This window comes from Elephas maximus, chromosome 19 (assembly GCF_024166365.1).
Source record: "Elephas maximus indicus isolate mEleMax1 chromosome 19, mEleMax1 primary haplotype, whole genome shotgun sequence".
In the NCBI taxonomy this organism is placed as follows: domain Eukaryota; kingdom Metazoa; phylum Chordata; class Mammalia; order Proboscidea; family Elephantidae; genus Elephas; species Elephas maximus.
The window spans coordinates 21,772,849-21,800,783 of record NC_064837.1 but is presented as its reverse complement, the minus strand read 5'-3'; the positions used below and the strand labels follow the sequence as shown (position 1 = coordinate 21,800,783).

The following is a 27,935-nucleotide window of genomic DNA, read 5'->3' as shown; positions in this document are numbered from 1 at the left end:
AGCGACCCCATGCACAACAGAACGAAACACTGCCCGGTCCTGAGCCATCCTCACAATAGTTGTTATGCTTGAGCTTATTATTGCAGCCACTGTGTCAGTCTACCTTGTCAAGGCTCTTCCTCTTTTCCGCTGACCCTGTACTGTGCCAAGCATGATGTCCTTCTCCAGAGACTGATCCCTCCTGACAACATGTCCAAAATATGTAAGAGGCAGTCTCCATCCTTGCCTCTAAGGAGCATTCTGGTTGTACTTCTTCCAAGACGGATTTGTTCGTTCTTTTGGCGGCCCATAGTATATTCAATATTCTTCACCAACACAATTCAAAGGCGTCAATTCTTCTTCAGTCTTCCTTATTCATTGTCCAGCTTTCACATGCATATGATGCGACTGAAAATACCATGGCTTGGGTCAGGCACATCTTAGTCTTCAAGGTGACGTCTTTGCTCTTCAACACTTTAAAGAGGTCCTTTGCAGCAGATTTACCCAATGCAGTGCGTCTTTTGATTTCTTGACTGCTGTTTCCATGGCTATTGATTGTGGATCCAAGCAAAATGAAATCCTTGACAACTTCAATCTTTTCTCCGTTTATCATGAGGTTGCTCATTGGTCCAGTTGTGAGGATTTTTGTTTTCTTTATATTGAGGTGCAATCCATACTGAAGGCTGTGGTTTTTGATCTTCTTTAGTAAGGGCTTCAAGTCCTCTTCACTTTCAGCAAGCAAGGTTGTGTCATCTGCATAATGCAGGTTGTTAATGAGCCTTCCTCCAATCCTGATGCCCCGTTCTTCATATAGTCCAGCTTCTCAGATTATTTGCTCAGCATACAGATTGAATAGGTACAGTGAAAGAATACAACCCTGACACACACCTTTCCTGACTTTAAACCAATCAGTATCCCCTTGTTCTGTCCGAACGACTGCCTCTTGATCTATGTAAAGGTTCCTTATGAGCACAATTAAGTGTTCTGGAACTCCCATTCTTTGCAATGTTATCCATAATTTGTTATGATCCACACAGTCAAATGCCTTTGCATAGTCAATAAAACACAGGTAAACATCCTTCTGGTATTCTCTGCTTTCAGCCAGGATCCATCTCACATCAGCAATGATATCCCTGGTTCCACATCCTCTCCTGAAACCAGCCTGAATTTCTGGCATTTCCCTGTCTATACTACTGCAGCCGTTTTCGAATGACCTTCAGCAAAATTTTGCTTGTGTGTGATATTAATGATATTGTTCTATAATTTCCACATTTGGTTGGATCACCTTTCTTGGCAATAGGCATAAATATGGATCTCTTCCAGTCAGTTGGTCGGGAAGCTGTCTTCCATATTTCTTGGCATAGACAAGTGAGCACCTCCAGTGCTGTATCTGTTTGTTCAAATATCTCAATTGATATTCCATCAATTCCTGAAGCCTTGTTTTTCGCCATGCCTTCAGAGCAGCTTGGACTTCTTCCTTCAGCACCATTGGTTCCTGATCATATGCCACCTCTTGAAATGGTTGACCCTGCTGGTCTCTGAATACCGGTGGCATAGCTTCCAGCATCACAGCAACACGCAAGCCTCCACAGTACAACGAACTCACAGACACGTGGCGGGCGAGGGTCAGGATTGTCTATGCTATAGTAATTGCTATGTTGCCCTCTGTTCTTGTGCTTCTCTCAGTGTCCTCCGATGCTTTAGTCCTGTTTTGCTGACTTTCCCCATGTAGTGTATTACCTTTCCCTTCACCAATATTAACATGTGTCTTCTATCTACTTAGTAATTTTCCTTTCCTTCCCTTCCCATCCCTGGTAACCACCAAGTAACTTTTTTTTTTCCTGTGTATAAACCTTTTCTTGTTTCTTTGTAATACTGGTCTCATACAATATTTGTCCTTTTGTGACTGACTTATTTAATATAATGTCCTCCAAATTTATCCATGTTGTGAGATGTTTCACAGATTTGTCATTATTGTTTATCATTGTGTAGTACTCCATTGTATCTATCAGTCTGTTAATCCATTCATCTTTTGATGGCCATTTAGGTTATTTCCGTCTTTTTGCTATCATGAATAATGCTGCAATGAATTTGGGTATGCATATGTCTATTCGTGTCACGGCCCTTATTTCTTTAGGGTATATGCCTAGGAATGGGGTTGCGGGGTCATATGGTATTTCTATTTCTAGTTTTTTAAGGAAGCACCATACCATTTTCCATAGTGGCTGTACCATCTTACATTCTCTCCAGCAGTGCATAAGAGTTCCAAACTCCTCACAACCTCTCCAACATTTGTTATTTTGTTTTTTTTTAATTACTGCCAGTAATGTCAGGGTGAGATGGTCTCTCGTTGTAGTTTTGATGTGCATCTCTCTACTAGCTAATGAGTAGCCCTGGTGGTACAGTGGTTAAGAGGTTGGCTGCTAACCAAAATGTCAGCAGTTCAAATCCATCAGCTACTCCTGGGAAACCCTATGGGGCAGTTCTACTCTGTCCTATAGGGTTGGTATGAGTCAGAACCAACTTGACAGCATGTAACGACGACAACAATGACTAATGATCAAGAGCATTTCCTGATCTGTTTGTTAGATGTCCGAATGTTCTCTTTGGTGAAGTGTCTGTTCATATCCCTTGCCCTTTTTGTTTTCTTTTAAACTTCTTCATTAAAAGAAAAATTTATTGTGCTTTAGGTGAAAGTTTACAACTCAATTTCTCATTCAAAAATTTATAAACATTGTTTTGTGACATTGGTTGCAATCCCCACAATGTGACAGCACACCCCCTCTTTCCATCCCTGGTTCCCTGTGTCCATTCATTCAGATTTCCTGTCCCTTCCCGCCTTCACACCTTGCTTTTGGGCAGGAGTTGCCCATTTGGTCTCATACATTTGATTGAACTAAGAGGCACATTCCCTCATGTGTGTTATTGTTTTATAGGCCTGTCTAATCTTTGTCTGAAAAGTGGACTTTGGAAGTGGTTTCAGTTCTGGGTTTGCAGAGTTTTTGGGGGCTATGGTCTCAAGGATTTCCTCGGTCTCTGTAAGACCAGTAAGTCTTGTCTTTTTTCATGAATGTGAATTTTGTTCTACATTTTTCTCCCGCTCTGACCAGGACCCTCTGTTGTGATTCCTGTCAGAGCAGTAGGTGGTGGTAGCCAGGCACCATTTAGTTCCTCTAGGCTCAGGATGGTGGAGGCTCTGGTTCATGTGGTCCTTCAGTCCTTTGAGATAAGGTTTTCCTTGTGTCTTGGTTTTCTTCATTTGCCTTTGCTCCGGACAGGATGGTACCAATAGATGTATCTTAGATGGCCACTCACCAGCTTTTAGGACCCAAGATGCTACTCACCAAAGTGAGATGTAGAACATTATCTTTATGAACTATGATATGCCAATTGATCTAGATGTCCCGAGATTATGGTCCCCAGCCCCCAGCTCCAGTTACTCGGTCCCTCAAGGTGTTTGGATGTGTCTAGGAAATTTCTATGCCTTTGCTTTGGTAAAGTTGTGCTGACTTCCCCTATACTGTGTGGTCTTTCCCTTCATCAAAGTTGACACTTGTCTACTACCAAGTTAGTCATTTCCCCTCTTCCTCCCTCCCCACTCCTGTAACCATCAAAGAATGTTTTTCTGTGTGTAAACTTTGAGTTCTTATAACAGTGATCTCATACAATATTTGTCCTTTTGTGATTGACTTATTTCATTCAGCACAATGCCCTCCAGATTCATCCATGTTGTGAGATGTTTCACGGACTCATCATGTTCTTTATCGTTGCATAGTATTCCATTATGTGTATGTTACATAATTCGTTTATCCATTGATCTGTTGATGGGCATTTGTTTCCATCTTTTTGCTATCGTTAATAATGCTGCAATGAACATGGTTGTACATACGTCTATTTGTGTGACGGCTCTTATTTCTCTAGGGTATATACCTAGGAGTGGGGTTGCTGGATTTTATGGTATTTCTAGCTTTTTAAGGAAGCATCATATTGTTTTCCAAAGTGGTTGTACCATTTTACATTCCCACCAGTAGTGCATGAGAGTTCCAATCTCCCTGCAACCTCTCTAACATTTTTTTTTTTTTAGCGCCAGTATTGTCAGGGTGAGATGGTATCTCATTGTAGTTTTCATTTGCATTTCTCTAATGCCTTTGCCCATTTTTAAATTGGATTGTCTTTTTGTTGTTGAGCTGTTTTCTATATATTTTAGATATGAGATAGCCAATTTTTTTCCACCAGTCTGTAGGTTCTCTTTTTATTCTTTTGGAAAAGTCTTTTGATAAGCTTAAGTGTTTAATTTTTAGGAGGTCCCATTTATCTAATTCATCTTCTGCTGTTTGTGCATTTTTAGTTATGTTTGGTATTCTATTTATACCATATATTAGGCCCCTAGTGTTGTCCCTGTTTTTTCTTCCATGATATTTATAGTTTTAGGTTTTATATTTAGGTCTTTGATTCGTTTTGGTGTGAGGTATGGGTCCTTTTTTTTTTTACAAATGGGCATCCAGTTTTGCCAGCACCATTTCTTAAAGAGATTGTCTTTTCCCCATTTAATGGACTTGAGCTCCTTTTCACAGATCAGCTGTCCATAGGTGGATGGGTTTACACCTGGGTTCTTAATTCTATTCCGTTGGTCTACATGTCTGTTGTGGTACCAGTACCAGGCTGTGTTGACTATTGTGGCTTTGTAGTAGGCAAACTACTAACCTTATGGCTAGTAGTCAAACACTTAACCGTCTGTGCCATCCAGGGACTTGTAAATATTTTATACTGTCCCAATTTTTGGTTGCTTGATCTTTTTTGATCTATCAGTGATTGAGACATATGTTAACAATCTCCCACTATGCTGGACTACTTATTATTCAATATAGTTGTCAATTTCTGCTTTATGTATTTTAAGGCTATGTTACTAAGTACACACTAATTTAGAATCTTTTTATTTTTCTGGAGAATTAAACAAACATATCAGTATGTGTGACTGTTTCTAGTAATGCTTTTTTTTTTTAAAAAAAAAAAAAAAAAACCTCTTCCAGGGCTCTGTGTTGCACAACTCCAGGAAACCCATTCACATCACAGTTCATGTGCACGGCATACTGTGGAAGAGCTGGCCATTCACAGCTACCACAGTCACGTTAATCAATACATTTATCTTCCTCCTCAATGACACAAATACCTTAGAATATATTAATTCCAATTACTTCCCTACTTATCTGCTATTTTCATGTATCTTAAACCCTGTAAGGCTATTCTGTATTCACTTTTTATTTAAATGACCCAAATATTTATCACTTCCTTTTCTCTAGCTCTTTGTTGTTTCTCCAGCCTTCTACATTGGATCACTTTCCTTCTGTTTGGCACAAAAAGCTCTCGAGTGAAAACGTCTTTATTTCACTCTTGTTCTTGTAAGACAGTTTCATTAAGTATAGAATTTTAGGCTCGCGGTTAATTTCTCATAATACTTTGGAGACATATCTCACTGTCTTCTGGCTTACACAGCTGCTGATGAGAAGTTCACTGTCAAACTAATTGTCTTTACTTTGGAGGTAATTCGTCCTCTTCCTGGATGCTTTTAAGATCTGTTCTGTAGTCTCACCAGGTGTCGAGAAATGGATGAATTTATCCTGCTTGAAACAGAATTACTAGAATATTGTAAACAATTTGGTTAAAGCCTGTGCCTTTACTTAATGTTATTTTGGAAAGTGCTGTGATAGACACTACCCCCTGCTAGGAGAGAGCAGATTGTTGGAGAGCCAGAATGGTAGGGCTCAGGCACTGATGGAAGCACTGACCATGGTGCTCTACTTATTTGCTTTCAGTAAAAGGGAGGCTCGGTCTCAATAAAATACATGCTCTCTGGGCCATGCTAAGCCTCACTTCCCATCTTGTAGGCACCCTGGATCTGAAGTTACAAGGGGTGGAAGAATGGTTAGTGGCAGGGGCACAAGCCCTCACAAAAATATGGTCCTTGGAAGTCCACTGCAGAGCCAGTGAGGTCAGTGCAGGCTGGAAAGGCTCCCATAACCTGCAAAGAAGCTGAAGCAGAGAAGCCCTGAGCCATCTTGCTGTTGTGAAAACACTGTGAAGAACACGAGTCAGCACGTAGTTGTTTTCTTTTATAGCTAAGAAATACTTCATATGCAGATCAAATAAGCCAGCTTATTCTCATTTAGCAAAGTGTTTTATTTAAAAGCTTCTCAGCACCATCTAGTTGTCAGAAAGAATGGATATCACCTTTTCCTGCCCACCCAACCTCCTACTCCAAAGGCAGAAGTTAAACCATTTGGCTAGAGCTCCCCCTAATGTTTATCATTCAGATCATGATAAGGTTTTTGGTTGTTCTCTCACCCAACTTTAAACCTGACTCAAGCAGAGCTGTGCTCCCCCACAGTTCAGGACAATGGGAAGGAATCCTATCAGACTTGATCAACCTCTCATTCTTGGGCTTAAACAAACAAACAAACAAACAAACAAACAAACAAACAAGACAAACCCGTTACCATCGAGCTACTAGAAGCACACAAAATTGCCTTGGAAAAAATTCAGTTCAGTGACTGCCATGTAGGAAGGACAGTGATGCTGTCAGGCAGCATGTGCTTTTGAGAGCTTGAATCGTCGGATAACACCCCTCTTCCACTCCACTCCTGGAACAAGGAGCAGCAGGTTCGTTTTCTCTCCATACACCTCAATTGCTCATCTTTTCCTGTCTTATTAAAACACAGACACTTAACCAAACCTTTTTGACAGAGTTATGACAATTACATGTAATTAAAATGCTAAGAGATCCTGAGCTGTTGGAGATGAGAGTAGACGGTATGATCTTATCTTTCCTGTTTTTTTTTTTTTTTCTCTTTAAGAATATTTTGTTTCCGCATAAAGCACACTTCCTCAAAGAGGTTCCTGGAGGAGAATGGAAAACTGTGTCCTGTATGAACACACAGTCACCTGTGTAACTTTGGCTTCAGTCCCTGGATCTGTCCTTTGCAGCTACTTCAGGTCCCATGGGAGGAGGAAGGAAGTAGAGGCAGTATCACTCGGCCAAAGCCCCCATGGGGTCCCAGGCTGGCAGGACAATGGGTTCTTGCTCTAACACAGCTAGCACCTCTTCAGGGATATGCTTCCTGTCCACCACCACCTCGTAGACATACTCAGAGAACCATTCATCTGTCATGCACAGGTAACCTGGAGAAAAGAACACAAGCCTCATGAGTCCAGAGGGCAAGGGCCAAAGAGCAGAAACCCTACCTGCACTATAAAGAAGCATTCTACAAAACTAATATTTGTACATAATTTTCAGCTTTCCCCTCTGTAATTTTACTTAATCTAAGTTTTATTAGCAATTCTGTGAAGCAAAGAGAACAGACATGGCTATATTTTTACCAATTAGAAAACGGGGGGCCGAGAGTAAATAAGTGGCATGCCCTGGTATACGGGTGAGGTTCAGAGCTGGGCTTTGGACCCAAGGCTACTACCAGATCCTGTGCTGCTCTACTGGCCAGGCCACCCCGCTGAAGGTGAGTGGATGACCTGTATACTAGAAGGTAGGTGGAAAATGCTTCTTGTTTGTACAGCCACACCCAGGGGATCAATCTCCAGGGTTGAAAGGGCAAGCACATCAGACTCCATTCTTACCCTGCCTATCCTCTCAAGCATCACTGGCTGCTCTCCTCCCTTCCATAAACTCCTAAAAGAACCAGCTAAGCTTCTAGACGCATGTGGATGGGGACATTTCATCATTCTCAGATACCCAGTTATGTACAGATGATACTGTAGGAAGTGAAATGATCACACAGTCCTTGTTTTCCTAGGAGGAAATTCATAATGAGCCTCAGGCAGAACTCACAGAGCTAGCTGCTCGACCTGCCTATTTCAGGAAGGCCCTATGATTTGTGGACCTTTCCAGTGGGCAGGGCTGCAGGTGCACAACTGTACTAATCCAAACACCTCAGGTTGAGAGCTCTGCTGAGAGAAAAAGTGTGGTATCAGCAGGTACTCATCCTAGGAACCTACCTCTTTCCATTTGGAAGATTAACCTGTATCTCAGGTTCCACTAGGACAACACAAATTCTCCTTCAGAAAAGTACTTCCAATAACTGGAATAGCAGGAAAGTGTTTTACCAAAGCTACTGCTAATATCGAAAGTAAGATTAAGTGAGGGATTATGGTGTGTGTATTTAAAACAAGAGCAGGTTACTGGGCCAGGGAGAGTATACAGAGTACAAAAATGGGCACCCACCATTATCTGGCACCTGCTATACCGCAAGTACTTTACAGATTTTAATTGCATTTAATTCTTCTAAGAATTCCTGGATATAGGTATTATTATTCTTTAAGCCACCGGCCAGAAAGTTTCACAGCTGTTTGTCTCTGAAAGTGTTTGTGTGAATCTAGGTCTACACTATACAATCTCCTACTACATAGGACCAACAAAAAGAGAGGTGTAGCTATTTCTCCCAGGGAGTCCTCTAAAGCGGTGGTTCTGAAACCTTTTGGCCTTAGAACCCCCTTACGCTCCTAAGATTACGGAGGACCTCAAAAAGTTACATTCTTAAAAATTATAGAAAACAAAAAACCCACTGCCATCGAGTCAATTCTGGCTCATTGGGAGCTCCATACGACAGAGTAGAACTGCCCCACAGCATTTCCAAGGCTGTAATCTTTACAGGAGCAGACTGCCACATCTTTCCACCATGGAGTGGCTGGTGGGTTCAAACTGCTGACCTTTTGGTTAGCAGCTGTGTACTTTAACCACTGCGCCACCAGAGAGGACCCCAAAAAATTGTTTGTGTGGGTAATACCTATTAATATTTACTATATTAGAAATTAAAACAGAAACTCAGAAATATTTAGTAATATTGTACTATGAACATAAATAATAAATTTTTAGGAAAAAAATAACTGTGTTCCAAAATAAAAAAATTTAGTTAGAAAAATGGTGTTGTTGCACATTTAGTGTCTGGCCTCATAAAAGACAACTGAATATTTATGTCTGCTTCTATGCTCAATCTGTTGCAATCTGTTGCTTTGGATAAAGTAGATAAAATCCAGTCTTACACAGACGTATTACTGGAAAAGGGAAGACCTTGCGGACACCTAGGAGGGTCCTGGGGCCTGCAGGGTCCTCAGACCACACTTTGAGAACTGCTGGTCTAAAGGTAAGACTATTTAAATGATTAAAAGATAACATGGTGGTAGTCTAATTCCGTAAGCTACAATGATGTGACAGAGGACATTATTTAACCGGAAAACACAATTGCGTTGGTGAGTCGTCCATGCCTGGTTCTGCTTTCCACCTCTGAGAGGAGTCAGACATCCCACCCTGATGTGGTACGGCACCTTCACCCTCAAAAGAAATGCCCTGGGCAAGTACGCAGTCCAAGGTGGACGGTGGAAGGTGTCCTGCCCCTGCTTGCCAGCCCCTGATCCCGTGCTCCTTTTCTCAATAGGGGATACAGGGAAGGAGAGCGGAGACAATTCGCCTGTGCCATCTCTGCTTTCTGTCTTTCTGTCCCTGGCTTTGCTTGGGCTGGTCTGTCAGAATGTGGTCCTTAACGTCACCTTACACTAGCGCCACTGAGCTTTGTCGGCTCAAGAGCCCACCAGTGCCATTTCTTGCTTAAGTACTTCTTGAGAAACTCCGAGTATGCCTTCCAAAAAAGAAGCTGTTAGCAAACTGGAGGGCAGATGACTTAACCCTATACCATTTGAGATGTGAGTCACCCTTCCCCTTACCATAATGCAGGCTGAATCAATCTTTAGAGTAGCTCTGGGCAGTGAGGCAGGTGAAGGATAGAGGCGGATTTATATAATAAACTTCTGTGTCCTTATAATAACACTATCATCACACAATCAAATGAATCTTCAATGTATGCCCAGAGAAGATGGACAATAAGTACATCTACACTATCTTGTTCAAAAGCAAAAGATCAGATTAAGTCTTCACAAATTAAAACTCCTATCAATTGTAATCCAGCCTTTCAAAGTTCCTGCCAAGAGGCCCTGCTTTGATTAGTCTCTCTCTTCAGGATATGAGTTCTTTGGGGCCCGCGAAAACCTCACAGTCTAGGTGGCGGCCAAGTAATTGCACTCTGAGTAGATAATGAACTTGTGCCTGCGGGAACTGTTGACACTGTGTGTCTTGGAGTTTGACTGAGAAGATTGGGATCAGTGTGTCTGAGAGTTGAGGGAGTGCTGTGTGAGGCAGCAAAAAAGCACTCACTCAGGCAGGATTAAGGTGACCATTTTGATGTGAGGAAAGTTGCAGCTCTTGGCCATCAGAAACAGGTACTGCCCAAGGAAAAAGGAAAACAAAACTAAAAACTGTTCCAGGGATCCAAAGGCTGTACTTAGGGAAATAAATAGATAAAGAAAGTCAGCTTTAGAAACTAAGGTGAAATGAAATTTGGTTAAACTTTAATGTCTTGTTTACACGTAAAAAGAAAGAAATGAAACAAGTGAACAGTCCCTTACACAAGCTGGCAGTGTTTCTGTATCTTGTAAGAGAAAGGGTAGTATTAAGAGTCTGTAATGGGAAAAACAAGGTTTGAGGAAATAATTCTATACTGTTTAGGCTAAATTCACTCAGAAACAGAAGAACTTTGACTATTCCACCTCACTGACAAGCTACTTGTGGTTAATTATTCCTTCGCTACTTTAAAAAAGGTGTGACAAAATCAAGGTGTAACAAATCTGATGGATTCATCTGGCAGCATGGCCCTAAGGTGGGCAGGCTACCAAGGCCTCATTAGGTCACTGCCAACCTCTCACATGATGGCAATACCACAAGGTTGAAGAGAAGTTCCCAGAGGCAAAAACCTCACTGGCACTTTTCCCATATTTCAAACTTTCTAATCAATATTGAGAAACCACCTAACAGAGCATTAATAAAATTATGAAGACAATGTAGCAACATGGAAAAAGTTTTTAGGTAAAAAAGTATACAAAGATATTATATACCCTGTGTTAGAAATACAGGTGTACATGAAAAAAATGAAAAATGAACAAAAATGATAATTTTATGTCATGGGGCAGATCATTTTTTCCCCAAGTTTCTGAAAAGGTATACTGCTTTTTGACTCCTTAAAATTGTCCAAATAATTCATGCTCGTTATACAAAATTTTGAAAACATGGAAAAGAAAAAAGAAGAAAACAAATTCAAATTTAAAAATTGCCTATAATCCTACCACCTTGGGATAAGCCTTGCCAAGATTTTATATATATCCTTTGATAAAGCTTCTACATGTAGACTCTATACATTTAGTAAAAATGAGACACCACACATGCCCTTTTATTATAAAGTGTTTCATACATGCTGACACACATTTTTTCTGATTTTAAAACAGGGTTATATTCTTTCACCATGCTTTTTCAATCTCTACGCTAAGCAGATAATCCGAGAAGCTGGACTATAAAAGAAGACCGGGGCTTCAGGATTGGAGAAAGACTTGTTAACAACCTTCGATAAGCAGATGACACAACCCTCCTTGCTGAAAGTGAAGAAGACTTGAAGCACTTACTGATGAAGATCAAAGAATATACCCTTGAGTATAGATTACACCTCAACATAAAGAAAACAAAAATCCTCACAACTGGACCAATAAGCAGTATCATGATAAATGGAGAAAATATTGAAGTTGTCAAGGATTTCATTTTACCTGGATCCACAATCAATGCCCATGGGAGCGGCAGTCAAGAAATCAAACAATGTATTGCACTGGGCAAATCTGCTGCAAAAGACCTCTTTAAAGTGTTAAAAAGCAAAGATGTCACTTTGAAGACTATGGTGCACCTGACCCCAAGCCATGGTATTTTCAATCGCCTCATATGCATGCGAAAGCTGGACAATGAATATGGAAGATCAAAGAAGAATTGACACCTTTGAATTATGGTGCTGGTGAAGAATACTGAATACACCGTGGACCGCCACAGAATAAACAAATCCATCTCGGAAAAGTACAGCCAGAATACTTCTTAGAAGCAAGGATGGTAAGATTTTGCCTCACTTTATACATGTTATCAGGAGGGACCAGTCCCTGGAGAAGGACATCAAGCTTGGGAAAGTAAAGGGTCAGCAATAAAGAGAATGACCCTCAAAGAGATGGACTGACACATTGGCTGCAACAGTGGACCCAAACACAGCAACTATTGTGAGGCTGGCGCAGAACAGAGTAGGTAGTGACACAGAGAGAAACAAGATTACTCTCTACATGGTTTTCTTATTTTGATTTTGGAGCAACGTAGTTTTATTATCTATTAAAAGAATTATACTTTAGAAAATAAACCAAAACAAAAAATTCATGAAAAAACCACAGGGAGCTTACACTTCACAATGCAATTTCACATACGCTACCCTTGTTTTGATTTTAATCCTCGCAACAACCCTAGGAGGCAGATAGGGTTGGTGTAAGTCGTTCAAGTCACAGAGTGGGTAAGTGTAAATCTGGCACTGAAACCCAGGTCTCAATTTCACACTTAGAGTCTTTCCACAGGACTCAGCCTCCTCCCATAGGGCACGTGGGCAGAGACTGGGCAGGAGTTACGACTGAGGCGACAGATACAGCCTTTAGTCCAGCTTGGGTTCCTAAATGTTTGGAGTCAGGTCATCTACTTATATTCCACATCAACAATCAGGCACACAGTTTTTACAGGGTCCATTTACAATGTATTTCGTACCTTCAAAAGCAAGCAAAGACATGTTACATGTTCTAAGTGTATTTTGAAGGATGGGGAACAGGATGGAATGGACGTTAAAGAAAAAAAGAAAGGGAACCAAAACAACGACTTGTAAGACTGACATCTTAACAGTGATCTGACAGGTTCTTTTCCCGCCAAGAGTATAAACACAAAAATTTGGCCCTGTGGTGAGGACACACTGATGCTTGCAGACCTTTTGCTGATGAAAGAAGACCAGGGAAAATGCAGAATGGAAAATGAAGCAGGGAAAGAGGGTTGTTCTGGTTTGTGGGTTTTATTTTTTAAACGATCAAACCACAACAAAGTATATAATCAGCAGAAGTATACACTTCCTGAGGAAGTACCCTTTACTCAGGAGCCCAGAAACCTGTTCACCTCTGGGCTGAGGAGAGATGGCAACACACCAGCCAGATCCCCCTCTTATTAGACCAGTGGTTACTATCCAGGCAAGCCTGGACACACACGTGCTCCTGCCAAGATCTCTGACATTAGATCAGTAGAGGGAAGCACAGGTGCAGATGTCATCCAAAGGGCTGTTTTCCCACTGAAACTCAATGATTTCCCTGATCCCAAAACTACTCCCATGTGTTTCAGGCAAGGTCTGTGTTTTGATCATTCTTCAAAAGCTCCATGGACAGCAGGCTCCGTTATTTCTTGGCCTCATTCCTCTGACCTGTCTGAAGCATGCCCCACATGTCAAAGGCTACCCTTCTCAGCTATGGCTTCCCTGGCTGGCCTTGCCACCATGCTCCCCCCACCCCCTGCCCCCCCCAAAAGCCATACCCCTAACATCCTTCCTAAAATGCCTTTCATCCTTGAAGAATCCCTAAGGAGCCCTCACAGTTCCAATCACTCACCATCTCCCTTGCAGTTTACCCCTTATATTATTCTGCAGTTATTCTTGGGTTTATGTCTTATGTATTTGTTCCTACAAACATCACACGGAGCAAGAATTACAGCCTCAATTGTCCCAGGTTCAATTCCTGCTACTCCTACCCACCCCACTTAACCCAGCATTTGAAAGAATTAAGAACAAAAATGTTGCCGATGTGATGCAGCCATCAGGCTTATATCACCTCCACTCCTAAGTTTCCAAAAACTGCCTCAAAGTCCACCCCCAAAGCCTTTTTCCTTGACACATTTTCCGACTGCTCCATTGTATCATTATTTACTACATGTTCTCCCTGCCTTTGTCTCGTCCCTTGGCTTCTGTGGCTTGCTCTCTTGCCCTCCACCCATTTCATTAACCTCAGCTTCGATGTCTTTACTGTCGCCCCACTGAGGGGGGCCTTCTCTGGTTCCTCCTATTTCTGTTGTTTGCCCTCCTGGAGACATCATTTCTTCTCTTGCTTTTCTCGGTCTACTTACCCTATAACTTACAGTCTGAGGAGCACACCATGAATGCCACTTCCGTCCCATCACGGCCTTCTTCAAATCCCTCTCCTGTGTCCCAGGTGAGTCAGTATAAATTCCTCTAAGAGTCAGAGACATTCATTTCACCATGGCCTGTGCACGGTTCCCTGCATCCCATCAATAAATGTGGGGTGATGCGACTGTTAAAATGGCTTTTCCTCAGCCACAGGTCTATCGACTGCCAGTGATTTCTCTGACAACACTAGGCCCACATTAAAGGCCATTCATCCAATAAACTGGTGACTGAGCACAGTGGTCATGCTAGGGCCCTGAATTCTTACAGAGATCTCAAGCTGGAACCACGGGGGCAAGTCAGACAGCCCTTCTCTTCAAGTGGAAGGTTAGACAGCCAGCCTGTGCTCTTGTTCTCCTCCCTCATTAGTAATGTTAACAACAGTAACAACGACAGCTAATATTTTTTGAGCACTTAAGTCCCAGGCACTGTTATCACGACAACCCTGTAAGTACAATTATTATCCCCATTTTACAGATGACGAATTGAGGCTCAGAAAGGTTAAATACCATGATCAATGTTGCACGGCAGTTAAGTGGCACATAACCAAGATGTGTACTCATGCAGTATGGCTTCAGATTCTGTGCTTAACCTCTATCCTTCTCAAACCAATGATTCTTAGTCTTTTTTGTACCATAGACACCTTGGAGACAATATGGTAAAAATAACAGACTCTTTCCACAGGAGAAAGCAAATTTACACACAAAACTCTCTATTAAACTTGAAAGGATGTCTCCCTGAAGCTTATGCCTGGCTGCAGGTTAGGAGGAGCCTGTGTCCCATGCTTTGTCCCCTGGACAAGAGTCTCCCTTTCCTAGTCACACACTTTGATAAGGAGCCACTGGTCTGCCTGAGAGCACGTGCTCCCTCTGTCCCCCTCACACGCACTATTTTTTAGCCCAAGTCAAGCAGACTCCTTTTTTTCCAAGCCTAGAGAGAGATGTAAACCCTCTGAGGTGACATAACAAATTTGCATCTTGTCTCCTTTCCAGAAAATCAAAAGCCTCTGGTAATTTTCTCTTGTTTCAACAAGTTCAGCTCAATAACGTCTTTCATATTATTTGACTAGAAATTCAGAATTGAATCTCAAGCAGATCTGCAAATATTTGATAGTCTTTTATAAGTGATTATCATTTTTAGGGAAGCTGCTCTGTCAAAATGAGAGATCTGAAGTCCATCCAATTCTATCTCTGACACTGTGTGATACCAAATAATTCAAAACCTCTCAATGATTTTCGGTTTCATCACACAAAGAAACATAGGTATACCGTAATCACCCACATTCACATCCTGAGTTATTCTACCTTGATGTCACAAGGAGAAATAAATATAAATGTATTAATAAGCTCTGAATACTTAGGAAGCAAGGTACTATGTAACTGCCTGTCCTAAGTACCTTTGGCAGAAATATGGAATATCTATTTAACTCTTTTAGATTTATGTAACAGTAAACAGTCTGAAAAATGCTTTCATTTCATGGCTACATACAGAAAACCACAGGGCGTCAGAAGGAAACAGAGTGATTATCCCCCGGGTTGCTGACAGAGAAATGTGAAACCGTAAGGGTTAAATTACTCTCCAGGATCTATAATCAAGAAAGTATTGCCTCTCTTTCCACAATTCACCTGGTTCTACAAGATAACATTGTGTGACGGACATGGTGAGTTCTGAGATTAGCTTTGGACATACTGTCTCTAAAACCACACGTGGGAGTTTGGCTGGTGAGGAAATTAAAGGCCACAATGTTGGTTTTCAGGATGTGGCAAAAGTCCAGATGTAATCTGAACAGGCCCTGTAAGTTTCTTTCCAGATTACTCGCTAATATGCCAAAGTCTCTTTAACGGAAATCATCATGAGGCTCCTTTTTATGAGAAAGTCTGGAACCTTCACTAAAAATCAGGAACAGAGACGTTCATTGTAAGAAAAGATGAAAAATAAGGATTAAAAACAATTGTAAATTTTCATGTATCTGAAAGGCACAAAAGCAATTTGAAGAATGAAAAACTAATCTTGGTTCAAGCTGAAAACTAGGAGACACGGAATTTTTAAAAAGATATAGAAATTTCCTTCAGTGAACACTGCACAATTAGAAAATAGTATTCCCCCTACCCCCGCCTAAAAGTTGGGTTACAGAGCATATTGAGACACCAGACTAAACAAGCACTAAGAAGTCTGCTACAGTTAAGTCCAAGTTCAGAGCTCTGTTGTATCAGGCTTGAGAACTAGAATAAAATTTCATGACAAACCACAAAGAAGTTCTGTAGTAAGACTGGTTCATTACAGAAACCATCCCAGAACTTAATTTACTATTAAAAACACCTTATTACATGCATGGCAAAGTGCTGGTAACTGTTGAAGTTCGGTGACAGATACATGAAGGTTCTTTAATACTACTCCGTTTACTTTACATATGTTTGAAATTGTCTGTGATAAAAAGTTAAAAAGAAAAAAACCTTGTTATAAAGCAGCAGGGACAAAATGATTCAGGGAAACTTGGTTGTATAGTTTTTTACTTGCTTGACCTCACAATGTGCTAATTTTGGACACATACTCACACAAGATTTCCCATCTTCCTCTCCTTATTCATGTTCCCAGCCATAAATGGTACTCTAAGGGCCCTTTCTCCTGACATCAGACATTTACATGTCTCCAGATCCTTCATACAGTTTTATGTCCTCTCAACCACTAGTTTTTGGTTACTAATGATCATGAATTGACTTGTGTCCATGAATAGACTAGATGCTACTGGAACAGAGAAGTTGCGAGGAAGCACAGTTTAGTGGTTAGAAGATGTTCTAGTGTTAAGCTGTGTGGGTTATAGTTCTGGCTCTAACATTTATTAACACGGTGATCTACAGGCCACTCTGGCTTAAAGGTGATGCTGCTTTTCAAACTTCTGACTAAGAATGAGGTGTGTTCCCTTACCCTATCATAAGATTCGTTTCTGATATGATTCACAAATGAGATACAAAATGCACAGTCAAGTATTTCAAGAAGCTGGTGAGATAAGAAGTCAGGATGGTACACATGTTAGATATGCATCTGATTTTCAGTCCAGCTGACTATGAATACCAGAATTCACCAACACGAAGTAACCCAATGGGTACAGTAAGGCAAAAACTAATTTCTCCTTTTATGTCTCCCCTGGTCAGGAGAAACATTTGTCCATTTTGTGAAACGTCAGGATATTTGATTTACTTAACAGTCTCTGGCAGGAAGGGCCATGAACGTGACCAATGGGAGAGACCAAAGCCAGGAGTGGGCAATGGGCAACGCAGCCTGCCCAGGTGTCTCTGCTCTGTTTACCTCCATCTTGTATCATTACTGATGCTTTTTCAGAAGCCCTCACCTCCAAAGCGAATGGTAACAGACTGTTAACAGTGTTACCTACAGAAACAAAATCCCAGCTTACAGCTGTCCTGCCTCCAAGAGAGCACAGAGGTCCTGCCTCAGGCATGCCCACCAGGATGGCGGACAGGAGGGCCCTGCTGGGGTAAACACACACCGCCATCATCATGACACACTATACACTCTCCTAAGGTCAGGCCAAGTCTGCCAATTAAATTAGATCATGTTTTCTTTCCTTCCTTCCTATTAAGTCAGAAAGAACATTACCAAGAAATACACCAGAATAATTTACTTTGGCTTTCAATGAAATACTCCCTACCCCCACTCCAGTTCAATTTCTTATCTTTTGGCTCTCCACTGAAATACTTTGCTTTGGATAATCTCTGGCATTTCGGTTATTTAACAACAACAAAACAGTTAGTTTAATCTTAACTAGATAGCTGCAGATTACACGAGAAGAATTACAAGCAGATCACAGGGATCAAGACCCCAGTTCTCTTAAGACAATAATGAAATGAGTAAGGTAACAGAAGCAAAATGCTTATTTTGTAGGAAAAAAGGTATAGCTGAAAGGGAGGGGAAAAAAAAAAAGCAAAGCAGCCCAGAATCCTCTTTAAGAGTACGTATGTAGGTTCAGAGTAAGACATGAACACAGACCAAATAAAACAGAGCATTTTCCTGACTTTACAAACGTTTGCCCTCCCTTAAGTGGATATCACCGTTATCTACAAACTTAGTGACTATTAAGATGGAACAAAGAGTTACCAACGAATCCAGGCTCGTCTACACAAACCATAATTTTGGTCTTTTTCCTGGACACTAACCTATGTGACAAGAAGCTCAATTACAGGGACCAAATTAGACCAGAAATGAAATAGACGCTATAGAGCTTCACCTGAAGCAATGGAAAAGGTTTAACCTAGTACCTTACATTTTAAAATATGTTACAAATCCTCCCAACTTTAAGACAACCTATTCCCTTGCACTCCATTTCTTAACTACCACCTATTTACAGATATAACTCAATTGTGAGTTAAGAGTTTCTTAAAATCTTTCTGCTCACTTTGTGCAGATCTGAACCCCTATCTGACCCTAATGTGTATTTGTCTTAAAATGAAATTCATCTTTGAAAAAATTACCAATTAAAGATGATGTTGTACTTTAATTCCTAATAGTTAATTTAACCAGCATTCCTGTAATCACGAAACAATTACAGAAATCACCGCGGGGAGACATGCAACTATCTGATGAACAGAAACACACTACAAGCACTTGTATTTGTTTACATGCAAAAATTCAGTCAGCCAAAACCCATCAGTGGTCAATTTTATGGGGAGATGAAACAAATGGGAATGAAGGATTAAATGGTCTTCAGATTTTGACCGTCATATACTGGCTTGTGCTGCTCAATCAGCATACTCAAGCCCTGTCAAGGTCAAAACTCAGGTAAATAGGTTCTTCTAGGACAGTTTTCAAGTATCAGCGACTAAAGTCCCATCTGTTCACTTCCAAGCCTCCACACCTCTTTCCCCACCTTCCACCCTTGGAATCCCTAGGCTTCTGAAGAACGCAGCCGGAAAGCCACTATTCCAAACACAGAGGGAGGCAGTGGGCACAGAGATTTATTGGTGAGAGCTCCAGTTTCTTTTTATTTTCTTTCTGTTTACTTCTCTCTTTTTAAGAAAATGGCTGACTGATTCCTGCTTGGATGAGATGTATGCTGAAGCTTGGTTCCAAGAGCCTAAGTATCCCATTTTTCTGGCTTTCCTACCTACTTCCTCCCAGCCTTCTAATTGGTCTAGGAAGCAGTGGGTAATGTGTTTTTCCCAGCCAGAATCCACTGGTTAGAAGGAATATAGGCTTTGGGAAAGAGTGGGGTGATTAAACGCCCCCAAAATGCCACCACCACACAGCACATATCCATACACATGCTTGCGTGCATACATACTCCATGGTGGTTGCCATTTTTAGTTTGAAATCCTGAAAATTAAATTAAAAGGGTTTCCCCTATTATTCAAAGCAATCTTTAGAAGTCTGGTCTCAAAAATTTGGAAGAATATACTCTAAAATGTGAATTGGTGGTGATCTCTGGGTGGCTAGATTATGAGATATTTTTGTTTTCTTCTTTTTTGTTTAGGAGCCCTGGTGGTAAAGTAGTTAAGTGCTTGGCTGCTAACCAAAAGGTCAGCAGTTTGAACCCACCAGCCACTCCACAGGGAAAGATGTGGCAGTCGGCTTTCTGTAAAGATTTAAAGCCTTGGAAACCGTATAGGGCAGTTCCACTCTGTCCTACAGAGCTGCTATGAGTCTGAATCGACTCAATGGCAATGGGTTTTTGGTTTCTTTTTGTTTACCTATATATATTTTTTATTTTTCTATGACTCATTTCTTGCCTGTTTCATAGTTTTTTTGCCTAATTACTATAATTTATGACTTCTGCCAGAGTTTTGATTCATCAGCATAAAACGGTTCTAAATGGTACCCAAGGCGTTCTTTTCCTCTTTAGACTTCCCAGCTCCTAGTGAGTCTTTAATAAATATCTAAAAGTTTTTTTTTTCTTTTTTGCCAAACCCATTCTACCACTTAGGCTTCTGATTTCTCTAGAGAGTTCGTGCAGCAGATGAAAATATACCAAACGCTACACAGCAAATGTCCCAGGAAAGGGCACCCCACCTTCTCATCAGCCAAGGCAGCTCTGGTACAAAGAGAACTGGCAGATCAGCACGGACTGGAATGAATCTAAGAGACCAGATTCAGGCCAGCACATGTTGGTTTCAGAGTCAACTTGGGAGTTCAGGCATGCCATCTTGGTCATAGGGATTCTCAGAGCAAACCAGATGTTTGGATTTTTCTCTACAATAGTCTAGCCAATGGGACCAGTTACTCAAAAATCCTCCACACTAGAGCAGCCTTCCATCCATATCTCTTGGGAGGCACAGAGTAGAATAGACCCCAGTCATCCTGAGTTAGTATTACCTAATTAAGCTCACCTTTGTGGCCATGGTCTTCACCCCATGAATTCTCCACTCTCCATTTTATGAATGCTCCATCCTGATCATCCTGCAAAAGAATGGGCAATACTGCATAGTCTGAAACTAGGCTCTCCCTGATGAGGTCTCATGTAATTTCAGCTCTTCTGAAGCCACTCAGAGGAAAGAGCCTGCTCTTTACAGCCATGATATATGTGACTAGGGACATATATTTCCCACCATCACCAAAGGGATACTCCAATAGAAGTGGAGTTTGAATGTCTTGGGGTAAAAATGCAATATAGTTAACAAAACAATAAATACTACCTTTTTGTTTACATTCCATTCTGTTCTACAGAGAAAATAAGGATGTTTAAAAACCATGAATACCATTTGAAAACAGGAACTCTTGCTTTTAATTAATCAGCATTCTTTGCAAAGGCACCCACTGTATTTATTTTAGGAATGATTCTAAGACCTGGTCAGAGTTTGTTGTTTTTTTAAAACCACATTCTTATCATGCTGTCTGATTTTCTAATTAGGGAAACTAAGTAATGGTATTCTCCAAATGTGTTCTTTTACTGATTTAGTTACAAAAAAGATGGAATTTAATACAACAGAGAATGAACAGCAAAGCAAAACCAAAAAGATCATTTTCATAAAACAAAACCCAGGCAGTTCTACTGTTCTTTTGCTTCATCCTCATTAATAAAATAAGCTCGATTTTCATCTTCTTAAAGAACAGTGATCTCATTATGACAGCCTTCATTTGCAGCCTTTATTGATACAGAGAGGGATAAGAGGAAGGCTCCACTTGGGAGAAGACTTCTCTTTCATGTCTACCCAAGGCATTTGCTGATGTCCAAACAACTAAATCCTCAAAGCATGAGAAGAGAGTGGGCCCCTGTATTATCTCCTAATGATTTCATCCATCAACTCCCACTTGCATATATAACTGCTTCATCTATGTAGGATTTGGTTCCCTTTGGCTTTGCTGACTTGAATACTCTCGTAAGTTTTCTTGGACCTCAGTAATGTTTCAGTCTCAGTGATAGGCAACAATCTGTCACCAACAAGTCTGAAACACCCTTACCTGTACTACTCCTTAATTTTAGGCCCAGGAACCTTCAAAACCATGTCACTGAACTATACATCCTGAGGCTAGCATATGAAATGCCTGTTGAGGCTTCCTATTCCCCTACTGTAGTCCATCTTTACTCTCCTTTTACATAGCACTTGTAGAACCTATAGCATCTACAGTCATTTACTTGTTAGAAGTCTAAAAGTTTTCCTATTCTTTTCTTTGTCAAGTAATTCCTACAAGACCTAGATAAAATTGTTCTCTGTGTCATCTACAAATTTAGGATAATACTTGGACCTCCCTCAGAGGGATTCTAAGAAATCAGCAATAGGAAAGAATATTCTAGAAATACAACTGCTAGTATGCATTCATCTTTGCATTATTATTCAAGTGCAGTTCAAACTAATTTCAGTGGTCAAAAACTTGAAGTGGAAAGAAGAGAAAAATCTCAATACAAAATTCCAGTTATGATTGTATAAATTCTGCTTTATACTATTAGCATGTAAGTATAGCTCCATTTCCCTGAGGAAAAATGGCATGTTCATAAACCATGCCAGTCAAAGAAGAGGCGTTTCAGAGAAAATGACATGGAGTATGCATGATTTATATTCCCGAAAAACAGGAATACTCTACAACAGAGATGGAAATGATAAAAAGCAAAACTTGCCTTTCAAATTAAAACAGGTATTTTTTGTTTCTTTATAGACCTCTAAATAGCTAAAAAGCTTCACTTTAAGAAGCTTTAGTTTAGTTAGAAATTCACTGAATTTTACTATACAGCAGGCCCAAACATATAAACATAAACAACTTACTGTTTTTTACTCACGAAAAGTTACTGCTAATGTTTTGGTTCATGTCGAAAGGCAGCCTTATTTAAAATAATTTCTCATCACTTAATCTTATGTTTTGTTTATAATGCAAATGCAAGAATTTTGTTAAATCTAGGTGATAAAACTTCTAAATCACGTTTTGCTATCCTCAAATGGCTTTCTCTGATCCACTTGAGTAATACCAACCGTACTTCACACCTTTACTCTTCTGAGTAACTCTGAACAATCACTATCTGCCACCTGGTGCTGGAGTCATGCTAACTCTAGGATGAAAATGTCAAGGAATGGAAAGACAAGGGAAAGAGTTCACTCGCTTACACGACCTCAACCTTTGTATTTGAGAACTACGTGAGAATCATGAATACCTGCATGGGACTGCCTTATTAGTTCAGGGTACTTTTTAACACTACACCATGGTTAATCTCAAACTGCAAATACTTCTTAACTACAACTTAAAGCCCTAGCCCTATCATCAGTATGCATGTAACAAAGTCTTCCTTAAGATTTGGTATTGAATGGGGAGAAAGCATGAGGCTCTTGGATACTATGGGATCAAAGGGACACCTGCAAGTGAGAAAGTTAGAAGAAACACGAGAAAGAGGTACAGAAAGAAGTATTAAAAAGAAAAAACCCACCCTATTCACAATTTTGCCAAGGAGTACAAAAACTAATCAGGACTTCTAGGTACACTATCTAGAAAAATTTGGCCTAATTAATATGCTATTTCTAAATGTTTTAATGATCACAAATCTAGTAGATAGGATAGCAAAAACAATTCTCTATCAAACTATTTTCTAATAATTTATACAAGGCATATGTGATTTTTCTTTCTAGTCATTACAGACTAGAAAGAGAACATTTTTGCTTACGGTGATAAAGAACGAAAGTAGTTCATGCCTCCTTTGCCATGAGACCAGAACTGGATGGTGCCCAGCTAACATTACTGAACATTTTGATCAAAGATTATATAGAAGAATCCTAATCAAAAGGGGGAAAATGCAGAACAGAATTTCAAATTCTCATAGATGCCAGACTTTCTGGAGACATGACGGTTGGATGAACCCCTGAAAACTATTGCCCTGAGATAACCTTAAGCCTTAAACCAAAAATATCCCCTGAAGTCTTCTTAAAACCAAACAATAGTTTAGCTTAACTAGTAAAAAATGTCTGCCTTGAGCATTATGCTCTTTTAAGAACGACCTATATGTAATCAAAATGACAACAGCACTTGAAAGATTATATAGGAACCTTAGGGGGCAGTGATTTTATGTTAACAAGGGAGGAACAACTCTGAAAAGGAGGCCAAGAATGGTTGTACAACTTGAAGAATGTAATCAATGTCGCTAAATGGTACATGTAGAAACTGTTGAACTGGTGTATGTTTTGCCATGTATATTCTCAACAACAAAATAAATGAAATTAAAAACGAAAGTAGTTCAAAGTCTTCTCTTCCCTATGATCCCTGAGCACATTTGTAAAATATCCATCCTACAGTCTAGAAGTGGGAGGCTTACTGAGAAAGACAAAATTCCAGTTGCTGTTTCTAACACTGTGTCCCAGAATTAGTGACATTACTATTCAGAGTATTTTATAGGAAATTCAAAGTATATAAATCCAGAAATGAACATGAAGTCCATAAATTACTGTTGCTCACATTCTACTGCAGAAGAGTCTGAATGACAAATGAAAGGAAGTCTGAATACAGGTCATCAGGACATGAACACTGTTGACACTTTTCCGGGCACATTTCAACTCCCTAAAAAATAGAGGTTAACTTTTCCCAAGTTCCCTTGCAGACCTCTCTTCACACCAAGATCTTCCAAAGTTAGAGAAAAGCAGTCACTTCCTTACTCCCTGCTGACCCAAATTCTGCTCCTCACCCAAAGTTCCTACTTTTATTACCTCTGAGCACACAGCCAACTCCCAAGCAACACAGGTACAACGTCTTGCTTGGAAGCTGACTTTTAACAGAAATCACAAACACCATGAATGAAGCTCTGCTGGACAGTGTGCAGAAGAACATGGTTTCATCTGTGCTAACACTGCAGCGGTCATGCTGAGGGTCATACCTTTTCTGAGACAGCAGTGAAGGTCATGGCATGGGTCATCAGTGACTCACCAAAAGTCAACCTCTCAGCTTTGCTCATGTTCTTCAAGGAGACACCAAACACTAATTCATGGTCATAGCTGTAAAAAGAACGAAGGTACAAAATAAAGGGAGTATAATCATGGCAGAAAACTGGCTTCTGTTATAAAATGAACACCGAAGAAACTGAAGGGGCTCAACAGCTCCAAATAAATAAATATGGACTCCAACTCTAACTCTTCAGAGATAATATGGCACATGTAACCGACAGGGTTAAACTGTTCCCCCTTCTCCCATCACTACGCCCCAGCCTGTGAGTTTCTGATAAGACATTTCTGTGTAACAACACAAAGTTGTCTTACTGCTTCTCTGCTTAACCCCTCCTCCCCATTCAGACATGAGCAACAAGCCACAAAACTGGCCTCAGATAAACTTCATGTGTCATATCCTCCAGCTATGATATTGTACCCCCATACATGTTAATTAGGTCCTGAAATTGCCCGCCTATTCCCAGAAACTTTATGAACTATATATAAGTTCCCTACCTTGAACCCTATAACTACCCTAAAATCCCCAACCTTGGGGAGCTTGATTTGAGACTTAGTCTCCAAGCTCCGTGCTTGGCCGGCTTGCAATAAAGTCCACTTTCTCTTTCTCAAAGGCCTGGTGTCTCTCAATTGACTCGAGGGGTCGCATCCAGCAGGACTCATTCCCATTGGGTTACACACATGCAAAATTTAGTCTCTCAATAGGATTCCATTCTCTATACGTCACAAGAGTACTCCGGAAAATATAAAACAATTAAATATAAATTCCTCACATCAAAAAGCTGAGGAGTTTGCACTGCCATTTTGGCCAGAAAACCTTAAAAAAGAGAACTATAACAAATAATGAAAACGGCTTTTGAAGTAGCTTCTTTAAAAAATGGTCCCTTCAGAGCTGGTAGAACCACCCAGTTTCTGAATTCATTTAGACCACTGCTAACAGTGAAATTCAAGGCAAATAATGCCTAAAATATTGGAGAACACTTTCAAAGTTAAAAAAAACAAAAAACACTCATTAATTCTCTCTTTTAGTAGATTTCTTCTCCTGTTATTAACCTTTAAGATATTTACTCAAGTTCCTACAAGTAGGAGCCCTGGTGGCATTGTGGTTAAGAGCTCAGGCTGCTGACCAAAAGGTCGGCAGTTTGAATCCACCAGCTGCTCCTTGGAAACCCTATGGGGCAGTTCTACTCTGACTGATAGGGTTACTATGAGTCGGAACTGACTTAATGACAACAGGTTTGTTTGGTTTTCTATAACTAACAAAAAAAACGTATAAGTAACCCTAAAACGGTAATATTTTAACAGTCAAAGAATCTTATATGATTTAGATCGTGAATATACTTTCAGTGCCATAAAAGATCAGGAGAACTGCTTCAAAGTGAGCACACAAATCAGCCTCAGTTGTCATAAAGACTCAAAATATATGAGGCACCAAAGTAAGGTAAGCACTTTAAGGAGGAACAAATAGCAAACAAGAGCTCTGGAAACCTTTCATTATACTCCCAAACGCACTGAGCAGATTTACACAGTAATCAATTATTTGTGCGTGTGTCTTTTTCATATAGGATGGCTTTTTAGGGACATACGAAGATTCTAACTCAGATAGGAAGCCTGATCTTCCCTGGCTAGAGCATTTAGGTAGGTGGAGTTTCTGCTGTGAACCCTCAAACTCTACAGGATGGAAAGAAAGAGACCCTTAGGCCAACCTTAAATCTTTGGATGAATCTCGGTAGTCATTTCCTACCAACCGTGCACTCCAACAGCAACAACCCACAAATGACTTCTATTGTAAATTTCTCGTACTCACATGTTCATGTCACTGAGGCCTAGCTTGCCATTGAAGTGTTTGCCAACATCACAGCCAAACCACACAGCCTAGAAATAAAGGAGAGAGAAAGAAAGAAAATCAACATAAACTCTATCTTCTTATACGCCAAAGAAGTATAAGAGGAGGTTTTAATCCCAATGAGAAAGACACAAAAACAATACCAACCTCTCCATCTTTGATGGAGGCAGCAACCATTTTTTTCAAGAAGTCAACAGGCTGGTTGTTGTATAGTGTTTTTCTCCCTCCAACCATATTGCCTAAGTAGTCTACTGTGTAAAGTTTGTTGTACTTGTGCTGGGGCCGAGGGTCATTCACTAAACAAATCTATTGGGATCAAGAATATGCTGATTAGAACATAAAACTAGGAATGCCAAGCAAGACAAGTACCTCTACTTTAGGTTCACACGATTACATCAAGCTCATCACCTCTACCTTAAGAATAAAGCACTACAACCACACCGTTACAAAACAAAGAAACCACAGGCAGTACAATACATGTGAGAGAGGCCCCTGAACGTTCCAATTAGCACAAGGACAAATGGACTTACTCCTCTTAAGTGGGACACGTGTGGGAGCTGCATCTACCTGTTTCTCTTACTGGCAAGAATTGCTCCAAAAACTAATTCTCAAAAACTGCATACACTGCGTAAGGCTAGATGGAGATCTCATCACTATACAACGCCTGCGCTCAAGTTGTAAGACTGGCTCAACGCCTGGCAATACTTCAACAGAACTGGGGCTTCAATCATAAAACAACATCAACTGCACAGAATAGAGTCAAGAAGCCAATAAAGGAAGGAGGCTCTGATCATCTTGCCAGGCAGTGGGGAAAGCCTGAAGGAAGCAGAAAAAACTAAAATAGGACATTGCTTCCTTCTCTGGGGGGAGTCCCCAAAGGGGTTACAGTACAGGAGTGCTCTGAACACATGATTATAATCACTCAATACGCTTTCATTGTCTTTGTACCTGAGAATGATTCTAGGCCCAAAGTAGGGGAGCACTTGGGAAGTGAACTGACTGCTGGCCTAGAGTTAGAAAAGTCTCTGAACTGGAGCACTGGGAAAGGTGGTAGATCTTGATACAACCAACTTTACTAGGTACATAAAATACCTCAAGAGAAAGAGGAAAAAAGTTTGCTTAGTGTCTAGTCTGATGGTCAAGCAAGTTAACCCAGGAGCCTTCTGGCCCTCCCTATAGCCAACAGGCATTTGAAAGTAAACAGTAAACAGCTGTCAGTGCCAGTCTCCAACCTTATCCTCCATATTGAAGAGTGGCTTGACATGTTCCCTATAAAACTCCAACGGTGTTATGGGGCCAATCTTCTGATAATTTTTATCTTTATCTCGATACTCCCAGGTGAATGTCTCTGGTGGATTACCTAAACAGATGCACACCACTCGGACTATCTGGAAAAGAGAAGGAGGACAGATGAGCAATGGTGAGGGGGAAGTGTTATTCTTTACCTTATTTTTTCCAAGCTTGGGAAACAAGAAATTAGATGCTGAACCCAAGCCAGAAATTTCATTGGAAATCAAATCTTGCTCCAAAAATTAGAAGGCTATGTCCAGGATTTGGTATCAGTCAATTTGTGATTCTCAAATAAACACTCTGAACAATGTGACTCTGAAATGTTAATATTTACTACTTAGTATT

At 40.5% G+C, this 27,935-nt stretch overlaps 1 protein-coding gene across 2 annotated transcripts in view; it reads right to left on the bottom strand.

Moving 5' to 3' along the window:
• Positions 1 to 4,991: 4,991 nt before the first annotated feature.
• The window catches only part of BLMH (bleomycin hydrolase), a 45,756-nt gene continuing 22,812 nt past the window's right edge, over positions 4,992 to 27,935 (bottom strand). The window contains exons 7-12 of one of the 2 annotated variants that reach the window (XM_049859765.1): positions 27,533 to 27,688; positions 26,448 to 26,606; positions 26,262 to 26,329; positions 24,391 to 24,508; positions 20,432 to 20,501; positions 4,992 to 7,155 (exon numbers count right to left, since the gene is read on the bottom strand). In XM_049859765.1, the coding sequence (XP_049715722.1) occupies positions 7,004 to 7,155; positions 20,432 to 20,501; positions 24,391 to 24,508; positions 26,262 to 26,329; positions 26,448 to 26,606; positions 27,533 to 27,688 (723 nt within the window). In that variant the 3' untranslated portion in view covers positions 4,992 to 7,003. The remainder of the gene's footprint in view (positions 7,156 to 20,431; positions 20,502 to 24,390; positions 24,509 to 26,261; positions 26,330 to 26,447; positions 26,607 to 27,532; positions 27,689 to 27,935) is intronic. The other variant, XM_049859766.1, reaches the window with a different exon arrangement.